This window comes from Anolis sagrei, chromosome 4 (genome assembly GCF_037176765.1).
Source record: "Anolis sagrei isolate rAnoSag1 chromosome 4, rAnoSag1.mat, whole genome shotgun sequence".
Taxonomy (NCBI): domain Eukaryota; kingdom Metazoa; phylum Chordata; class Lepidosauria; order Squamata; family Dactyloidae; genus Anolis; species Anolis sagrei.
Window position 1 is genome coordinate 165,559,247 of NC_090024.1, and position 15,645 is coordinate 165,574,891.

Consider the following 15,645-nt stretch of genomic DNA (forward strand, 5'->3'; position numbering starts at 1 on the left):
TTGCATTCAAAGCCTCCCCAACAGATGGCCATCCAGCCTCTGTTTAAAAGACTACAAAGAAGGAGCCTCCACCACTCCAGAGCAGAGAGATTCACTGAACAACTCTCTCACAGTGAGGAAGTTCTTCCTAATGTTTAGGTGAAATCTCCTTTCCAGTAGTTTGAAGGCATTGTTATGTCTCCAGAAAACAAGCTTACTCACTCCTCCCTATGACATCCCCTTATATATTCATACATGGCTGTCATGTCTCCTCTCAAACTTCTCTTCTGCAGTCTAAACATGCCCAGCACTTTAAGACGCTCCTCATAGCCGCTTCTCCAGACTTTTGATCATTTTTGTCGCCCTTCTTTGGACACATTCCAGTTTGTCAACATCTCCTTTAAATTGTTGCGCTCAGAATGGATGATTCTCCTATAGCAGTGGCTTTCAACCTGTGGGTCCCCTGGTGTTTTGACCTACAACTCCAGAAATCCCAGTCAGTTTACCAGCTGTTAGGATTTCTGGGAATAGAAAGCCAAAACATCTGGGGACCCACAGGTTGAGAACTACCGATGTATAAAATCATCTATAGATGATTTTGCTGAGAAAAGATGCCACCATCCATATGGAGTAAATATTCCCTCAAAACGCCTATTGGAATAGAATCCTGGAAGTCATGTACCTCCATGGTGATCCATACATTTTAGTGGGCATTATTTCAGACAAAGGTATCCCCCAGTAATTACATATTTTTGTTCTTAAAATGGGTGTTTCCTGTTTTAGTTGAAATCCAAATCTCATACGTGTGTGCAGTGTATCTTATTCTGAGTTTGAAAATTACAAGTTACACGGTTTCTATAAAGAATGTTTAAAATTGTAGCAAAGGTGGAACAAAGTTACATTCAAAAAATTACATAGGAAATAGGAACAGCATTAAACAATCATTTCTTTTTCAAATGACATTTTAAAGGAATTTTACAGGAATTTTAAAGTGCATTTTTCCAAGTATAAGGATGGGGGGGGGGGGGGGGGGGTGGATAGCTAATGTAACACAAAACAAATTACTAGTAACATCAACAGGTTATTTTACAGACACTGAAACACGTAAGCAGAAATTAATTCATTTTAGAAAGCAATTTCCAAGCTCTATTGTGTTTTTATTTTATTTTTTCCTTTCTGGTGACAGCACTGGGCACTCTTTTGGATGCAGTTCTCACAAAATGCCAGTGAGATGCCCAATTTTTGTAGGAAGCTTTTCAAGGGCACAAAGGGGCATTTCTTCATAACGGAAGCTAAAAATAATCCAGACAACCATCATAGGCCTAACATGGTCTGTTGTGCTGCAGCATATGTCTTTGATAGTCCTCTGCTCACATCACTGAACTTTTGATCCTCAAATCAATAATTAATTTTAATGAGGAGAAACAATGCTTTTGGGTGCTTTGTTTTCTTTCCTGAGGAAAAGCAGATTATCAGTAAGTATCTTTTACTTGAAAGAAGCCAGAAAGCTATAATTTTCATGCAAGAAAAAATCCTTGAACTCTAATCAAGTGTTATTTTAAACTAAGCTAATGGAAGGCATCAGGACAAATATAAAAGAAGAGTTACCTTCATGCAACCTAGGAAACTTTCAGGGAACTTAATGTTACCAGATCTATTGAAATTTTTCTCTTAACTCACAAAGATAGCAAAAACCAAACCCAAACTGGGGATTTAATTGGAATATTAAAGCCACGCAAATATCCTTTGGTTGACAGTAGGGCCTAGCCTTACAAGTGCACCAACTACACATATGAATAACCATTATAGCCTTTCAGTAAGACAATCTATTTTCCTGCCTTGTTTTGAAGTGGAAATGTTTTCTGATGAAGCTGTGCCAGGATTTTGATGAACACATACTATATTAAATCTAATCAGGTCTTCAACAGAATTGTGCAATTTGATCTGTTCCCATTGAAGATCCATGTTGGCTGGGAGTTATGGAAATTATAATAAGATGGCAGATCTCCTAATTTATAGCATGGAGTATTCTCCAGACCTTTTTTTTACTAAGGAGTGAATGGTAGCCATGGGCAGGTCTGGAGCCAAAGTCAATGAGTTTAGCCTACCTGTCACCCTCTTTTGATCACATAACAAGGGCTTTCCCACTACCACTGCCTCCTATTTCTCCCTCCTTGTTAGAAGTCTGAACCAATAACTTCAAGCAGGGTCCCGTCTTCAACTTTTTTGCCAGTTTGAATGTTCTTTTTTTTGCCCATGACACATTGGGCCAGATTTGGTCTGTGGGCCCTGCGTTCAACACATATGCTCTGCTGGCCACATTTTCCGAATGCCCGATCACTGTCTCCAAAAGCAGTTACTCTACTCCGAACTCAAGAATGGAAAAAGGAATGTTGGTGGGCAGGAAAAGAGATTTAAAAATGGGCTTAAAGCCAACTTCAAAAACTGTGGCATAGACACCGGGAATGGGGAAGCCCTGGCCCTTGAGCATTCTAACTGGACATCAGCTGTGACTGGCAGTGCTGCAGAATTCGAGGAGGCATGAATGGAGGGTGAAAGGAAGAAACGTGCCCAGAGGAAGGTACATCAAGCCAACCCTGACCAGGACCATCTTCCATCTGGAAACCAATGCCCTCACTACGGGAGAACATGCGGATCAATAATACTGCTCCACAGCCACCTGTGGTGGACTCACTGCCAAGACACCACATCTGGAAGACAATCATCCTTGAGCTATGAGGGATCGCCTAAGTAAGTAAGAAAGTAAGTAATTAAGGCTACTTGTATTACTTTGTTGTCCTGTACCTTCAGCCTGTTTCCAACTTACAGTGACCCTAAGGCAGTAGTTCTTAACCTGTGGGTCCACAGGTGCTTTGGGCTACAACTCCCAGAAATCCCAGTCAGTTTACCAGCTGTTAGAATTTCTGGGAGTTGAAGGTTAAAACATCTGGGGACCCACAGATTGAGAACCACCGCCCTAAGGCAAATCTTGTCACAAGATATTCTTGGCATGATTAGTTCAAAGGAGTTTTTCCATTGCCTTCGACTAAGGCTAAGAAAGTGTAACTTGCCTACAGTTATCGAGTGGCTTTTGATAGTCAAGCAGGGATTCAACCCTTATCCACAGAGTCACAGTCCATGCCCCTCCATGACCTTGAAAAGCTTCCCACAAAGCACTACATCATGCTGCCTGTCTCCCACTATTATTAGTTCACTCTATATAAATAACACATATTTAGGTGATGCATCAGCATAGACCAGGATTTAAGTGGCTTTTATGTGAACAACACTTTACTACCATTTAATTTTCCAGTTTAAAGAATGATCACACTATGTAACATGATTTTGTTCCTGGGGTATAAATGTAATTTCCTAATTGGTTTTTTCATAAAAACATGGGAAAAGTTTATGCAGGATATCCTGGAGCATATTTTGCTATAAGTTTTCAATGAATATCTCATCGAGTCTCAGCCAATTCAACATAGCTTGTGGCAGCCACAAAAATGAATTTTCTGAAGTATAACAAGTACTTTCAAAGTAAGTACCACACAATTAAACAGGAATAACAAACTTTTGCAAATTTGTTCCATAGTGTTATTAGAAAAACACTTCACAATACTTGAATGAAAAAGCACAAAAACCTCTTCAATCCAAGCACCATCACATAATATTCATTCTTGAATATTCTTCACCTAGCTCAAGCAAAAATATTTAACACATTTCCCTGACTTTCTGTTATCCTTAAAGCAGTTGCATCTATAATCAAATGTCAAATATGTGATAGCACTGTGAGAAAATGCATTTTCAATGGGAAAATTAAGCATATATGGAGGTTAAGGCAAATTAAAATTGATAACCAAATGAAATATTTATTTATTTATTTACCGTATTTCTATCCTGCCCTATCTCACCATAAGGAGGACTTAGAGTGGCTTATATGTAGCATGGTATCCACATCTAGAGATACTACATCTCTGAATACCAAGTGCTCAGAACAATGGGGTATGCCCTACTTGTACATTGATACACTCCACTTTAAAAAAATACAACTTCCAGCATCCCTCAGCCAACAAAGTACAGTTCAAAAAGTAACTTTTTCAATATCTACCTTGGAATCACATTCATTTTATTTATCTAAGTGATGCATTTATCCAGGGTGGCTCATAACACATAATTTTAAACAGGAGTAAATCCATATCGATAAATTATACAACTATATACATGAAATGAAAATAACAGAATGGAATGAAAACATCATTTCCTGGGTTTAAACAATGATCCTTCCAAAGTTTAGCATACTATTAGACTGCCTAAGGAACAAAAAATTAATGCAGACAATTCCAGTCAAGTCTCCTTGTGAAGTGGGCTCTCCCATACATCATGTCAAGCATTTCTAGCTGGGGCTGTCACACAAGTAACACAACCACAACTGCATTCAACAATATATGTTATCATGAGTCATCAAAAAAGGCCATTATACTTACTTAGGAGTTGTTGTTTTTTACTATGTTTTTTCCCCCCAAATCTTTTTCACACAATAGGGGGACTTATTTCATAACCTCCAACATTTCACACATGAATATTAGGACAAATGTGACCAAGCAACTTCAGATTGTGGACAGGATTGTAAAAACTATTAATCAGTAAGAACACACAAGCTAGGACAGTCTCCAGCCTTTTGCTTTTTCCTGTGTCTACTGAAAGGGTAATATTCTTTCTCCTCCTGTCTTCCCCCACCAGCTGAGTTGAGTCCAAAATACTTTTGCAATTTGAACTCACTTCGCAGCAATTGAATGAAGCTATAAACAGAGGGAGAAAGTAGGAGGAAGACAGAGAAACTGAGGCATTTCAAAAGTAGCTGAAAAAGTTGGATGGCAGAGGATAATTCAACATGGCGGCACAATTTTTAATAATCCTCTGGAGCCCCTGGTGGTGCAATGGGTTAAACCCTTGTGCTGGCAGGACTGAAGACCGGACAGGTCCGAGGTTCGAATCCGAGGACAGTGCGGATGAGCTCCTTCTGTCAGCTCCAGCTCCCCATGTGAGAAGCCTCACACAAGGATGGTAAAACATCAAAACATCCAGGCATTCCCTGGGCAGTATCCTTGCAGATGGCCAATTCTCTCACACCAGAAGTGACTTGCAGTTTCTCAAGTCGCTCCTGACATAAAAAATTAAATATGATCCCAATCAAACTGAGATAGTTATAAAGCATGATATTTAAATGATACAAAGTATGCCTCTCATATATTATCCGAAAGCTTTTGTTTCCTAACCCCAAAGTGAATGCTTCTTCCTGTAATTCTCCCACTCTACTTTCGCTCCCACATCAAGGTCTTGTCTATTATGGATTCCAATTTGGGAGGAACACAATTCCCACACACACACACACACGCACGGTAGATCTTTTTCTGAAGCAATGGAAAAGCATTTTGTTCTGAGAGACTGGTACAACTCCACTGCTGTTTTTCCAAACAAATGCATTTTTGGTCTATTCTATCTGACCAATGGAATTCATTACTGCTCTACCATGCTCCCGTCTTCTCTTGCTATGCTTTTATTTTGATTTCTTATGCGATGTTATATTACATGATGTGATATTATGATGTTTATTGCAATATTATAAAGCATTATGCAGATAAATTACTTTTCAATACATATTATGAAGACTGTCCAGTGACTGCTTAGACAACAACAGCATCAAACTGAAATAACATAGTCAGATTACTCCCTCTGTAACTATTGCTTCAGATTTCGCTGGACTTTCACATCACTTAAGATTTTTATCAGTTAGGAAAGTACCCATAATTTGTTCATGAAAGGATATCAGCATCCATGGATGTTCAAATCACTTAATTTAAAATATGCAAAATAGCAAAATTAAAGTTTGCTTTTGGGTTTGTTTTTAAAAAAAATCATGCTATAGATGACTGAATTTGTGCATGTAGATTCTGTAGATACGGACAACAGCTTGTATAGTTCTACCTACGTTGTCAAGGAAATGAACTGCATTATTTTGTAATTATGGGCATAGATATAAAAGTTCTCTGCTTTTCTACCTAGTTCTTTGGACTCAGTATATTTTTGCTTCCTTTTTTTCACCATCAAAATAGAAGAAACCAGTGAGAATTCATAGTTTTCATCTGGCTCTGAGTCTGCAAGCATTATAAACTGAGACTTCTCAAGCAAGGAAGCAAGTGTGTAGCTTTCATCTCTCTCCCCCAGCTCCATATTGGGGAATAAGGCACAGGTTTGTTATGTTGATGTACCTCCATCCAAAAAGGAAATGAAACTTCACCTGTTATCTCAGGCTGGGCAAGAGAAAGATTCCTGCTCTCTTTGTTTTAGTAACAGAAGCAGAGAGGCTTTGGGCTTGTCATGCTTGCTAGAGCATGATTTCCTTCTCTCTGCAGTAATAGTGATAAGTGAGCCAACAGTGAATCCTGATCAATACACTAGAGGTGTATTCCCCTATATTTGGGACAGAACAACCTTTGCACGCTGTCCAATATTTCACAGACAGAAGCTAGGACCCAGGTTGACATACAACAGAACAAGTGACAAGAGTTACAAATGAGAAAGAGAAGACAAGCTAGGAGAGTCTGCAACAATTTTCTTTTGCCAGAGCCTACTGGGAAGTGCAAGATTCCATTCTTCCTTTCCAACCCTCCTTCCCAGATCAATTCAATACAAACATTTCCAATTTTGCAGCAGTTGAAGTAACCTGAGGATGAAGGAGGAAAGTGGGAGGAGAAACAAACATTTTAAAAGCAACTGAAACATTTGAGACTCTTGGAGGATATTGCATTGGCTCCTCTCGTCCTTAGTTAAGTATAATGCTTCACCCTCCCACCAGATATCCCTTCTGTCTGTTCTGCCTACAAAGATGAAAATTTGCTTTGAATAATTCTCAAGGGATAACACATTGCTAAGAAAACACAAATCTCTTTAGCTCTTAAACTACATGTCCTAGTTCAAGTACACTCTGTTCTGGAGAAGGGCCAGGACCCGGTATACACTATTCATAAAATTGTTTTGTTCTATTCTAACACTGCTTTTATTTGACTCCAGCACACCACACTAAATCAGGAGTACATATATCGATCCAATGAAAAGTGTTTCCATAAAAATTCTGAAGCATGATTTGTAACATACTGTACTGTATTCAAGTCTCATTTTTCACCCTCAGGTTAACAGGGTAACATCCTGAGCTTGGCCGAATTTCCACCATATGTCCACAGGCTCTAGAAGAGTACTTGCTTAGATTTTATAAATGGATCATGAAAAATGAAAAGGCCCCCTCTCTTTGATTTAGCAAGGCTATTCTTATGTCCCTGCATGGCAGAGGATTGGACAGGAAGCTGCTTGTGGTCTCTTCCAACTCTATGATTACATTATTCTTTAAAAAATTTAAACTACTATATCTGGATTTTGTTTTTAGGGGGTTTTTTGTACAGCCCTGTAATGACAAGACATAGAATATCCTTACAAATGTTAATATATCTAGTGTTCAGTTTCAATTATGCTCACAGATGACAAATGAACAGTGACAAAAAGTCTTTCTTTAGACACTTCAACTAAAATAGCTGCTGTAGATAAGCAAGCCAATGTTTATCTATATGAATAAAGAACATCTTCCAATGTCAACAGGTCACTATCCTTCCACACATCCCCCTTCAAGAATGAAAAAGAAATAATCCTTATAAGCTTTGTGTCAACAGAATTTGATGTATAAACACGAAACTTGTTTTAATTCTGCCCTCTTGCACATATGGCTCAGCACTTTTTATAGGCAATAAGTTCTAGCAACCTCAATGAAGTTGACATGTTAGCATATGCCTTTGGATCTCAGTAGGGGTTACCAACATGCAAAAAAGGAAAGTAAGCAATTGGAATGAAGGGCATAACAGATTTGAGTATACACGGTCTAAAACTTTAAACCAGTGGTTCTTAACCTGTGGGCCGAGTACCACTAGTGGGCTGCGAGGATGAAAATCTGGTCCGTGAGCCTCCTCCTTCTTTATTTTATTTTATTTTATTTTATTTCCACTCCTTTTGCACTGCCTGCCACTCCATCCCTGTTCCTTACCATGGCATACGTTCTGTATCAGAAACTATAGCTGATGTGGTCTATCCAATGCAATTTTTTGAATCAGCACCCCAAACCAAATCTAAAGTTGACCAAAAACTGATTCATAACCCTTTTGGTACTAATGTTGGGGAATGGTTCATGGTCAAAGTGGTCCCTGGTCAAGTAGTCCCTGGTCAAGTGGTCCCTGGTCAAAAAAAGGTTGGGAACCACTGCTTTAAACAATGAAAAAGAAACAGGATGAAATAACTTTATTTGGACTAAGGAATTCCTGAAATATGTCAGCTATATATAATTGCTAGAGGTACAAAGAGGCTCTAGGTAACGTGGGTCATATTATTGCTCTTGAAAACAACAACAACAAAAAGGACAAAAGTGTGAATGAGGCCCATGCTTTAGTCACCACTGGAGGAAGTGAGATACAGATAAAATAACTATCACTTTGGAAAACGGTCTATCTATAGCTTTATACAGAGAGTTGGAACTGGCAATGTAAATGTCACTGCATATAGTGAATATATTTACTCTTTGCTGTTCCAGCACCATCTGGGAAAAAGGCAAGATATAATTCCAATAAATAAATGAATGACTCCTTCATCAAACTATTTCTCCAGATTTCCTTAATACTTCAAGAACAAGGAGAAAAATGGCCAAATAAGCTTCCTCAGACCCATCAGCACTGCCAGGCTTTTGGCTAGCATGAAATTACCCCTTTCTCCTTGGCACAAAACTTATATGTTAACAACTACAACAAAACTAAACTGTTATTTTGTTATTGTAGAAAACTCAGTGATTAATTTAAATTCTGCCAAGCAGGCAGACTGATTTAAAGGCTCTTTATACCTTTACCGACTCCTCTCCTGGCTAGATACTCACTCAGAGCTGACCCAAACAACAAAGTCAAGACTGGATTATAAATCATCAGGAATATCACTGTGGTAAGTGAATAAGTATATAGTAACAGAAATGTACACAAATGCAATTTGAACAACTACTAACTCTAACAAATATAGATTACAAAAAAGTGGCCAATTAAAAGGTTCACTGCCATAAGTCTACTGTATGATTCTACTGAAGAGAGTCTGTTGCATCTCTCTTCAATAAGTAACAACATCAAATGTTAGCAGAACAAGTACATGGAAACACACTCAACTAACATCACCATCATTTTTGTGCTAATCGATATCCCAGTGATGAACAAACAAACTGAATTTTTTTATCCTAGCTTTTTAAAGGCAAATTTTGCTCAGATATTCTCAGGCCTTACTGTCGGCAAGACGAACTGCTCTTCAGGATGCCAAAGGGCCAACTCAATAAATCACATCTTGATTTTAGCTTTGCTTGAGTTTGGGCTTAAACTAAAAAGTACATTTTGACTGCTCCCTGGGCACACAATTTGATTGAGCTGCTGGAAGGCCACCACTTAATTTCAACTGTGTGCATGCTGTGGGATTACAGTTTCACAGCTGTTTTCTTTTCAGGTTTCGCTCTAAAGACTTTCAATGGGTTATTTTTCTTCCATACCTATTGCAAGTTTACTAGGTGCTAAGGATTTTGTGATTTTACTGTTTCTGTTACATCTGTAAGCATTGGTAGCTTGCATTATATTGAGGTTCCTGCTCAGTTTTAATAGTATTTGTTGCTGCAGGAAAAGTGGGTGCTGGTGGAGCTCTCCAATGTGCCTGTCCCATGCCTTAGGAAATGATCCTTCTCCAAATAAAAGCATAGTGGGAGATTTGTCAGGTAGCCATGTTATTTTGATGTAGCAATTCCAATAAAGAGTCTAGTGTCAAGAAATCCAATGTTTTACATGATTATGCCTGCATAATGCCTTAAACCAAGAAATAGTTTTCTAAAATCTACAGAGATACTTACAGGAACACCTCAGCAAGCAAGAGTCCAAAAGTGGCCGACTAAAACCCAGAACCTCAAGCCATGGCTGATGCTGAGTGAGAGACTCCCCTCTGGGCACACAGAAGACTGGGCGACTTGGAAAGCGCTGAATAGGCTGTACTTTGGCACCATGAGATGCAAAGCCAATCTTAAGAAATGGGGCCACAAAGTGGAGTCCATGACATGCAAGTGTGGAGAAGAACAAACCACAGACCACCTATTACAATGCAGTCTGAGACTTGCCACATCCACAATGGAGGACCTCCTTATAGAAACACCAGAGGCACTCCAAGTGGCCACCTACTGGTCAAAGGACATTTAATATAATGCCAAGTTTTTAAACTTTGTGTTTTTTAAATACATTACAAATGTACCCTTGGTTTGCCTCTAATACAATAAATAAATAAGTTCACTGCATCAGATGGACAGAATGCTGCTTTGGTTTTGTGGAAGCGGAATATAAAGGAAATGAGACGCAAAAGGTGCAAACCTTGATTATTATCTCAAAAAGGGCCATTAACCAATTGTTGGGAGGTAATATGAAAATATGGCACAGAAACTTGGCATATGGTGATGATAACTTTTGTCCGATGCAAGTTATAAGAGGTAAATTTGTAGATGAAAACTTATTGGTGGGGGATTGCAATCTTTTAGAACTGAAGGCAGTGAAAACTGCCTCGCAGTGGCCATCAAGTGGCACTGTGCAATATTGGGCCTGTGGCACAAGGATGGCAGCAACTGAGTGAGTTGTTTATATAGCCTATTCTATGTACAATGATGTACAAGTATACAGTTCACTCTGCAAATCACTCCAGGTTGGTGTTGCTGGGAAATGAACTAAATCTTTAAAAAGTCACCCTGGGCTACAGCTGTCAGCAAGGATTTCAAGAATATTGCTGGATAAGCAATGGACCATTGGTATTACAACGGATTGTATATTATTTCTTACCAAAGTTTATATATCAACATATAATAACAAAACAGGGGAAACTCTCATGCATTTTGATGATTCTGATAGATGGAGATCTTATGATTATACAATATTTTTATCTGAACAAAAAGTGACTATTTTGGCTCTGTTGCACTATTCAAAATGAAAACGGGCAAATATTTACCTTGAAACTCAGCAATAGTGGGATAAAATATGTAGCTGTTCCTAAAGCTGATCATTTATATTACTGCCCTTTTCCCCTCATCCTTCAAATAAACTATGTGCATAGTCTTTATTTTACTGACCTTTTCTTCCACTTCCTTCCAATAAACCATGTGCACGGTCTTGAAACCTGTGTTTCCACATCCAAAGTCAGAGGCAATAAACCAACAAAGATGTTGGAATATTTGACTCCTGACATTGATGGTAGACTAGCAGGATGTACTAAATTGAAATATGACAGTTAACTTTTAATCTTGAGAAAATAACAATAGTCTGTGATGGTGAGGAACACATTCTCTAGAGTCTAGACATCGCTACTTAGGCACTCAGACTTAGGTATCCTTCCCTATCGGCTATACTAGGGTTGATGGGAGTTCCAACATAACAATATCTAGAGGACCACACCACTCCATACACTCCCATTGTCATAGCAAAATCCTAGAAAGATACTTACTAATCTATTTTTAAATAGCAATAGACCTTAAACACCTCATAGTGCTCGGCTCTATGGACCATAATGCTTTAGGAAAACCTTAGCTAATGTTTTCCCAAAGCATCAGAGTCTCCTCTCAAAGTCTTTTAAATTCATGGTCACATGGGATTTGGTGTTTCCCCTCCCAAAATCTTTTTAATGTTGAGGATTCAAAACAGCTGAACAGCTCTTACTTGCTATAAACAAACACAAGAAAGAGAAATAATAACCAATTGCTTATTCTTAAAAGTTCTTGTTTAGTGCAACAGTATGCTCTTTCTAACAGATGCATATATCTTAAATGAAATCTACATTGCAAGTATACAAATATATAAAAGAAGGTGCCAATAGGAGTAGAGTGCCAAGTATCTTATCTCCACCCTCCAACATATTTAAGATTTTACATCTCATTCTAACCCTCATCTTTCTGCAATTATTAGGATAAGAGGTCATTACATACATTCTATATTTCTATAGCGATTTTAAGAACAACAACTAAGTTACACAACAGTAGGACTTAACATATGCTGACATCTCAAAATGAGGGAATTTGAGGCATATGCATTAAACACATCCCATCCCCATATCCAGAGGAGAAGAGTAAGCCAAAATCAAAACAAATTACTAATCCTTTATTGCATTATATACCCTGACAATACAATCTCCCACTTGGTTTCAGTGATAGCAAAACCTAGACAAGAAACTGGTTATCACAAACCAAACAAAAGGGTTGAAAGAACACAAATAGATAATTTAAGAAATCTGGCTGCTTGCTAGATCATCCCCAAGATGCATCGTGAGAAGGACATTTTGCCCTACAGTCAAATGACAGTTATGTCAACATTCAAGTACATCACCATCGTTTTTAACAGAGTGTAAGATTCCATAAACAATCTTGTACAGGCTAAGATTGGCACAACAGAGTGGAGTAATGAGCATTTGGAAACACAATTTCTGAAAGTTATATTTAGCAAGCACATATAATTGTTTTGAAAACCTTGCCAGTTATTAGAGTTGCATAAATGATAGATATATACATTCTTTTGCTACTGTAGTGAGCAATAGAAATGAATAATAGAGTTTTGGATTTTGGAAGCAAGTGTAAAAAGCAATGCTACATCCATCTTTTTGAACAGCTATTAGTATGAAAGTCATCTTACCATGTATGTGCCACCGTAAAACGCCGCCGTTGACGGATGCTTTTATTCACCAGCAACTTTCTGAAAAAGCATGGAGAGTTCCTTGGAGAACTGCGGGGGGAGATTTTTGGAGAGGTGGGTCTGTTCCCCGGCACTTTAGGAAGCTCGAGTTCTAAATGCATTTGTTCTTTGAAAGTCTTTATGTAAACCTCTGGCTCCGGAGCAGCAAGTTCCTTAGACGAATCTTTTGCTGTCATAGCTTGGGTATTGTGTTAGCTTTCACCATTCAGAAAACACAACAATAGCATAGCGCAGGGACATTGCTGGAGATTTAAATGCAGATAAGTCGACAAGCTCCGTGCTAGTCATTCACCGAGTTTAGGTCTGAATGAGAAAGCTGCCTAAAGCAAACAGCAGCATAATCGAAGAATGGATAAGTCAATCCTGTCAGAAAGAGCTTATCAGTCCTGGCTTTCCCTCTGAAAATGCGCCAATGTGCTTTCTGTGTCAGTAGCCTCCTTGTGGATGTGGTTTGTCTGCAAGCTGCATGGTATGACACTCGCTGAATTCATTCAGCTGCATATTCCAGCTCATGAAAAATGCATAAGGACTCCCCATCAGTCCTTCCCCACACAATGTTAGGATTAAAACACCTGATCAACCCAAACTGATTTTTCATTCCCACCAAATACTGAAAAATAACAGTTCCCTTCCTGTTATGAGCCCCATGAAACACAGTTAATTGAAATTCAACATGTTTTATTTGAAATTGCTTTTCATTCAGAATAATCTGCCCACAACCCACACAATGTTTGCTCCACCTACGGTACACTCATTGGTTGGATTCATTTTGAGAAGTGGACACTAGTTAGCCCTTCCTTTTACTACATATCAAGGATACCCTTTATAGCACTATGTCCTTACATAACACTGTGCCAGTCTCAGACAGCTTCAAAAGGTATACACATGCCAAGGGAACACAGTTTTATAAACAAAGAAAATACTAGAGCTGACTATATTATTAGAATAACTTGAAGCAGACATAATTGACCAAAGGTTTTGCTGTGAAAACATAGCAAATGAGAAGATTTCTAACACTTATAACAATAGGAGAAGTAGCAACATCACCTAATTAGTGTCAGTCATTAATATTTTCTACCAAGTTTAAGAGTATATTGGGAAGTGCCAATCACAGATAACATGAGAAGTGAAGCCTAGATAGTCTCCATATACACTTTTCTTTATGACTAAATAAATTCTGAGCCCTCAAATGGTAATTTCAATTAAATTATCTCTGGAGATTGCTAACTCAGAGGAAGCAGCTAATATCAGTATTTCTTAAAATTTGGCTGAGGTCAAATTAGAGAGATGATCTAGATTTAAAATTGTATTAATTCAGCATTGCAATGAGATAATACCCCCAACCATAAAAAAATTGTTGCTATTTCATAACTATGATTTTGCTACTGTTATGAATTGTAATGTAAATATCCGATATGCAAGATGGATTTTCATTCACTGGACAAAATTTGGCACAAATAACCGATATGCCCAAATTTGAATACTGGTGGGGTTGAGGGGGGATTGATTTCGTCATTTGGGAGTTGGGGTTGCTAGGATTTATAGTTCACCTACAATCAAAGACCATTCTGAGCTCCAACAATGATGGCATTGAACCAAACTTGGCACACAGACCTCCCACGACCAACAGAAAATACTGGAAGGGTTTGGTGGGCATTAACCTTGAGTTTTGGAGTTGTAGTTCACCTACATCCAGAGAGCACTGTGGACTCAAACAATGATGGATTGGGACGAAACTTGGTATGAATACTCAATATGCCCAAATGGGAACACTGAAGGAATTTGGGGGAAATAGACCTTGACGTTTGGGAGTTATAGTTGCTGGGATTTATAGTTCACCTACAATCAAAGAGCATTCTGAACCCCACCAATGATAGAATTGAATCAAACTTCCCACACAGAACCCCCATGATGAACAGAAAATACTATGCTTGCTGGTCTTTGATGACCATTCTGACACCTCCCTCACAACACCCGCCAGGGGTTCAGTCCCCCAGGCTGAGAAACACTGCCCTATAAACTTCCAATACTAGACTTCCATAGGACATTGTCATGGCAATGTAAGTAAAATAATAGCACTACAATTCAATAGTGTGAATGGGTCCCTTGTTGAAATTGTCTATGGTGAACTTACTTCAAATGTCTTCCTTGAAGAAACAGTAAAAACTATTTGTAAATTAACACAACCTGAAGAAGGATCCCCCGAAACAAGGACACTGTGGTCAGGATACCAGACATTGGGAATTTTCTCCTTTTGATATTTTTGCAGGTTATGTTTCATGAGTTACAGTATAATAAGTTAATACCCAGTTGGGGCTGTAATGAAAGACTAAAAAATGTTTGTGAATTGTTTATTTTTACCATTTTCGTAATATTCTTTTCAGAAACACCACCACTGTATTGCAAGAAACATTATACATGATCTTCATAATCTTTTATTTTATTTTATATACAATATTACTGATCCTAAGCTGACCCCATCCTGGGGTTTTCTTGGCAAGTTTTGCTCTAAAGGGGTTTTTCAGTGTCTGCCTCTGAGAACTGATGCAGTTTGACACCACTTTAACTGTCATTGCTATGGGATTTTGCAAGTTCTAATTTCACAGTCTTTAGTCTTCTCTGCCAAAGAGTGCTAGTGTCTCACCAAAAAACAAATCCAATGATTCCATAGCATTGAACCACAGCAGGTAAAGTAGTGTCAAACTGCATTAATACTACCCTGTGGACGCAGTCTGAAAGAGTGTGACTTGATCAAAGCCACAAAATGGGTTTCCATGGCTACACAGAGATTGAATCCATGTATCCCAAAGTCCTAATCTTCACACAACCCAAATGTAAA

The 15,645-nt window shown here is 38.4% G+C and overlaps 1 protein-coding gene across 4 annotated transcripts in view; it reads right to left on the reverse strand.

Moving 5' to 3' along the window:
- Positions 1–15,645, reverse strand: part of PDE4B (phosphodiesterase 4B) — a 298,925-nt gene that overhangs the window by 198,636 nt on the left and 84,644 nt on the right. The window contains exon 1 of one of the 4 annotated variants that reach the window (XM_060773686.2): positions 12,747–13,329. The exons of 2 other annotated variants lie outside the window; for them this stretch is intronic. In XM_060773686.2, the coding sequence (XP_060629669.2) occupies positions 12,747–12,982 (236 nt within the window). In that variant the 5' untranslated portion in view covers positions 12,983–13,329. Of the gene's footprint in view, positions 1–12,746; positions 13,330–15,645 lie in introns of those variants that run through there. One more of the 4 variants, XM_060773683.2, reaches the window with a different exon arrangement.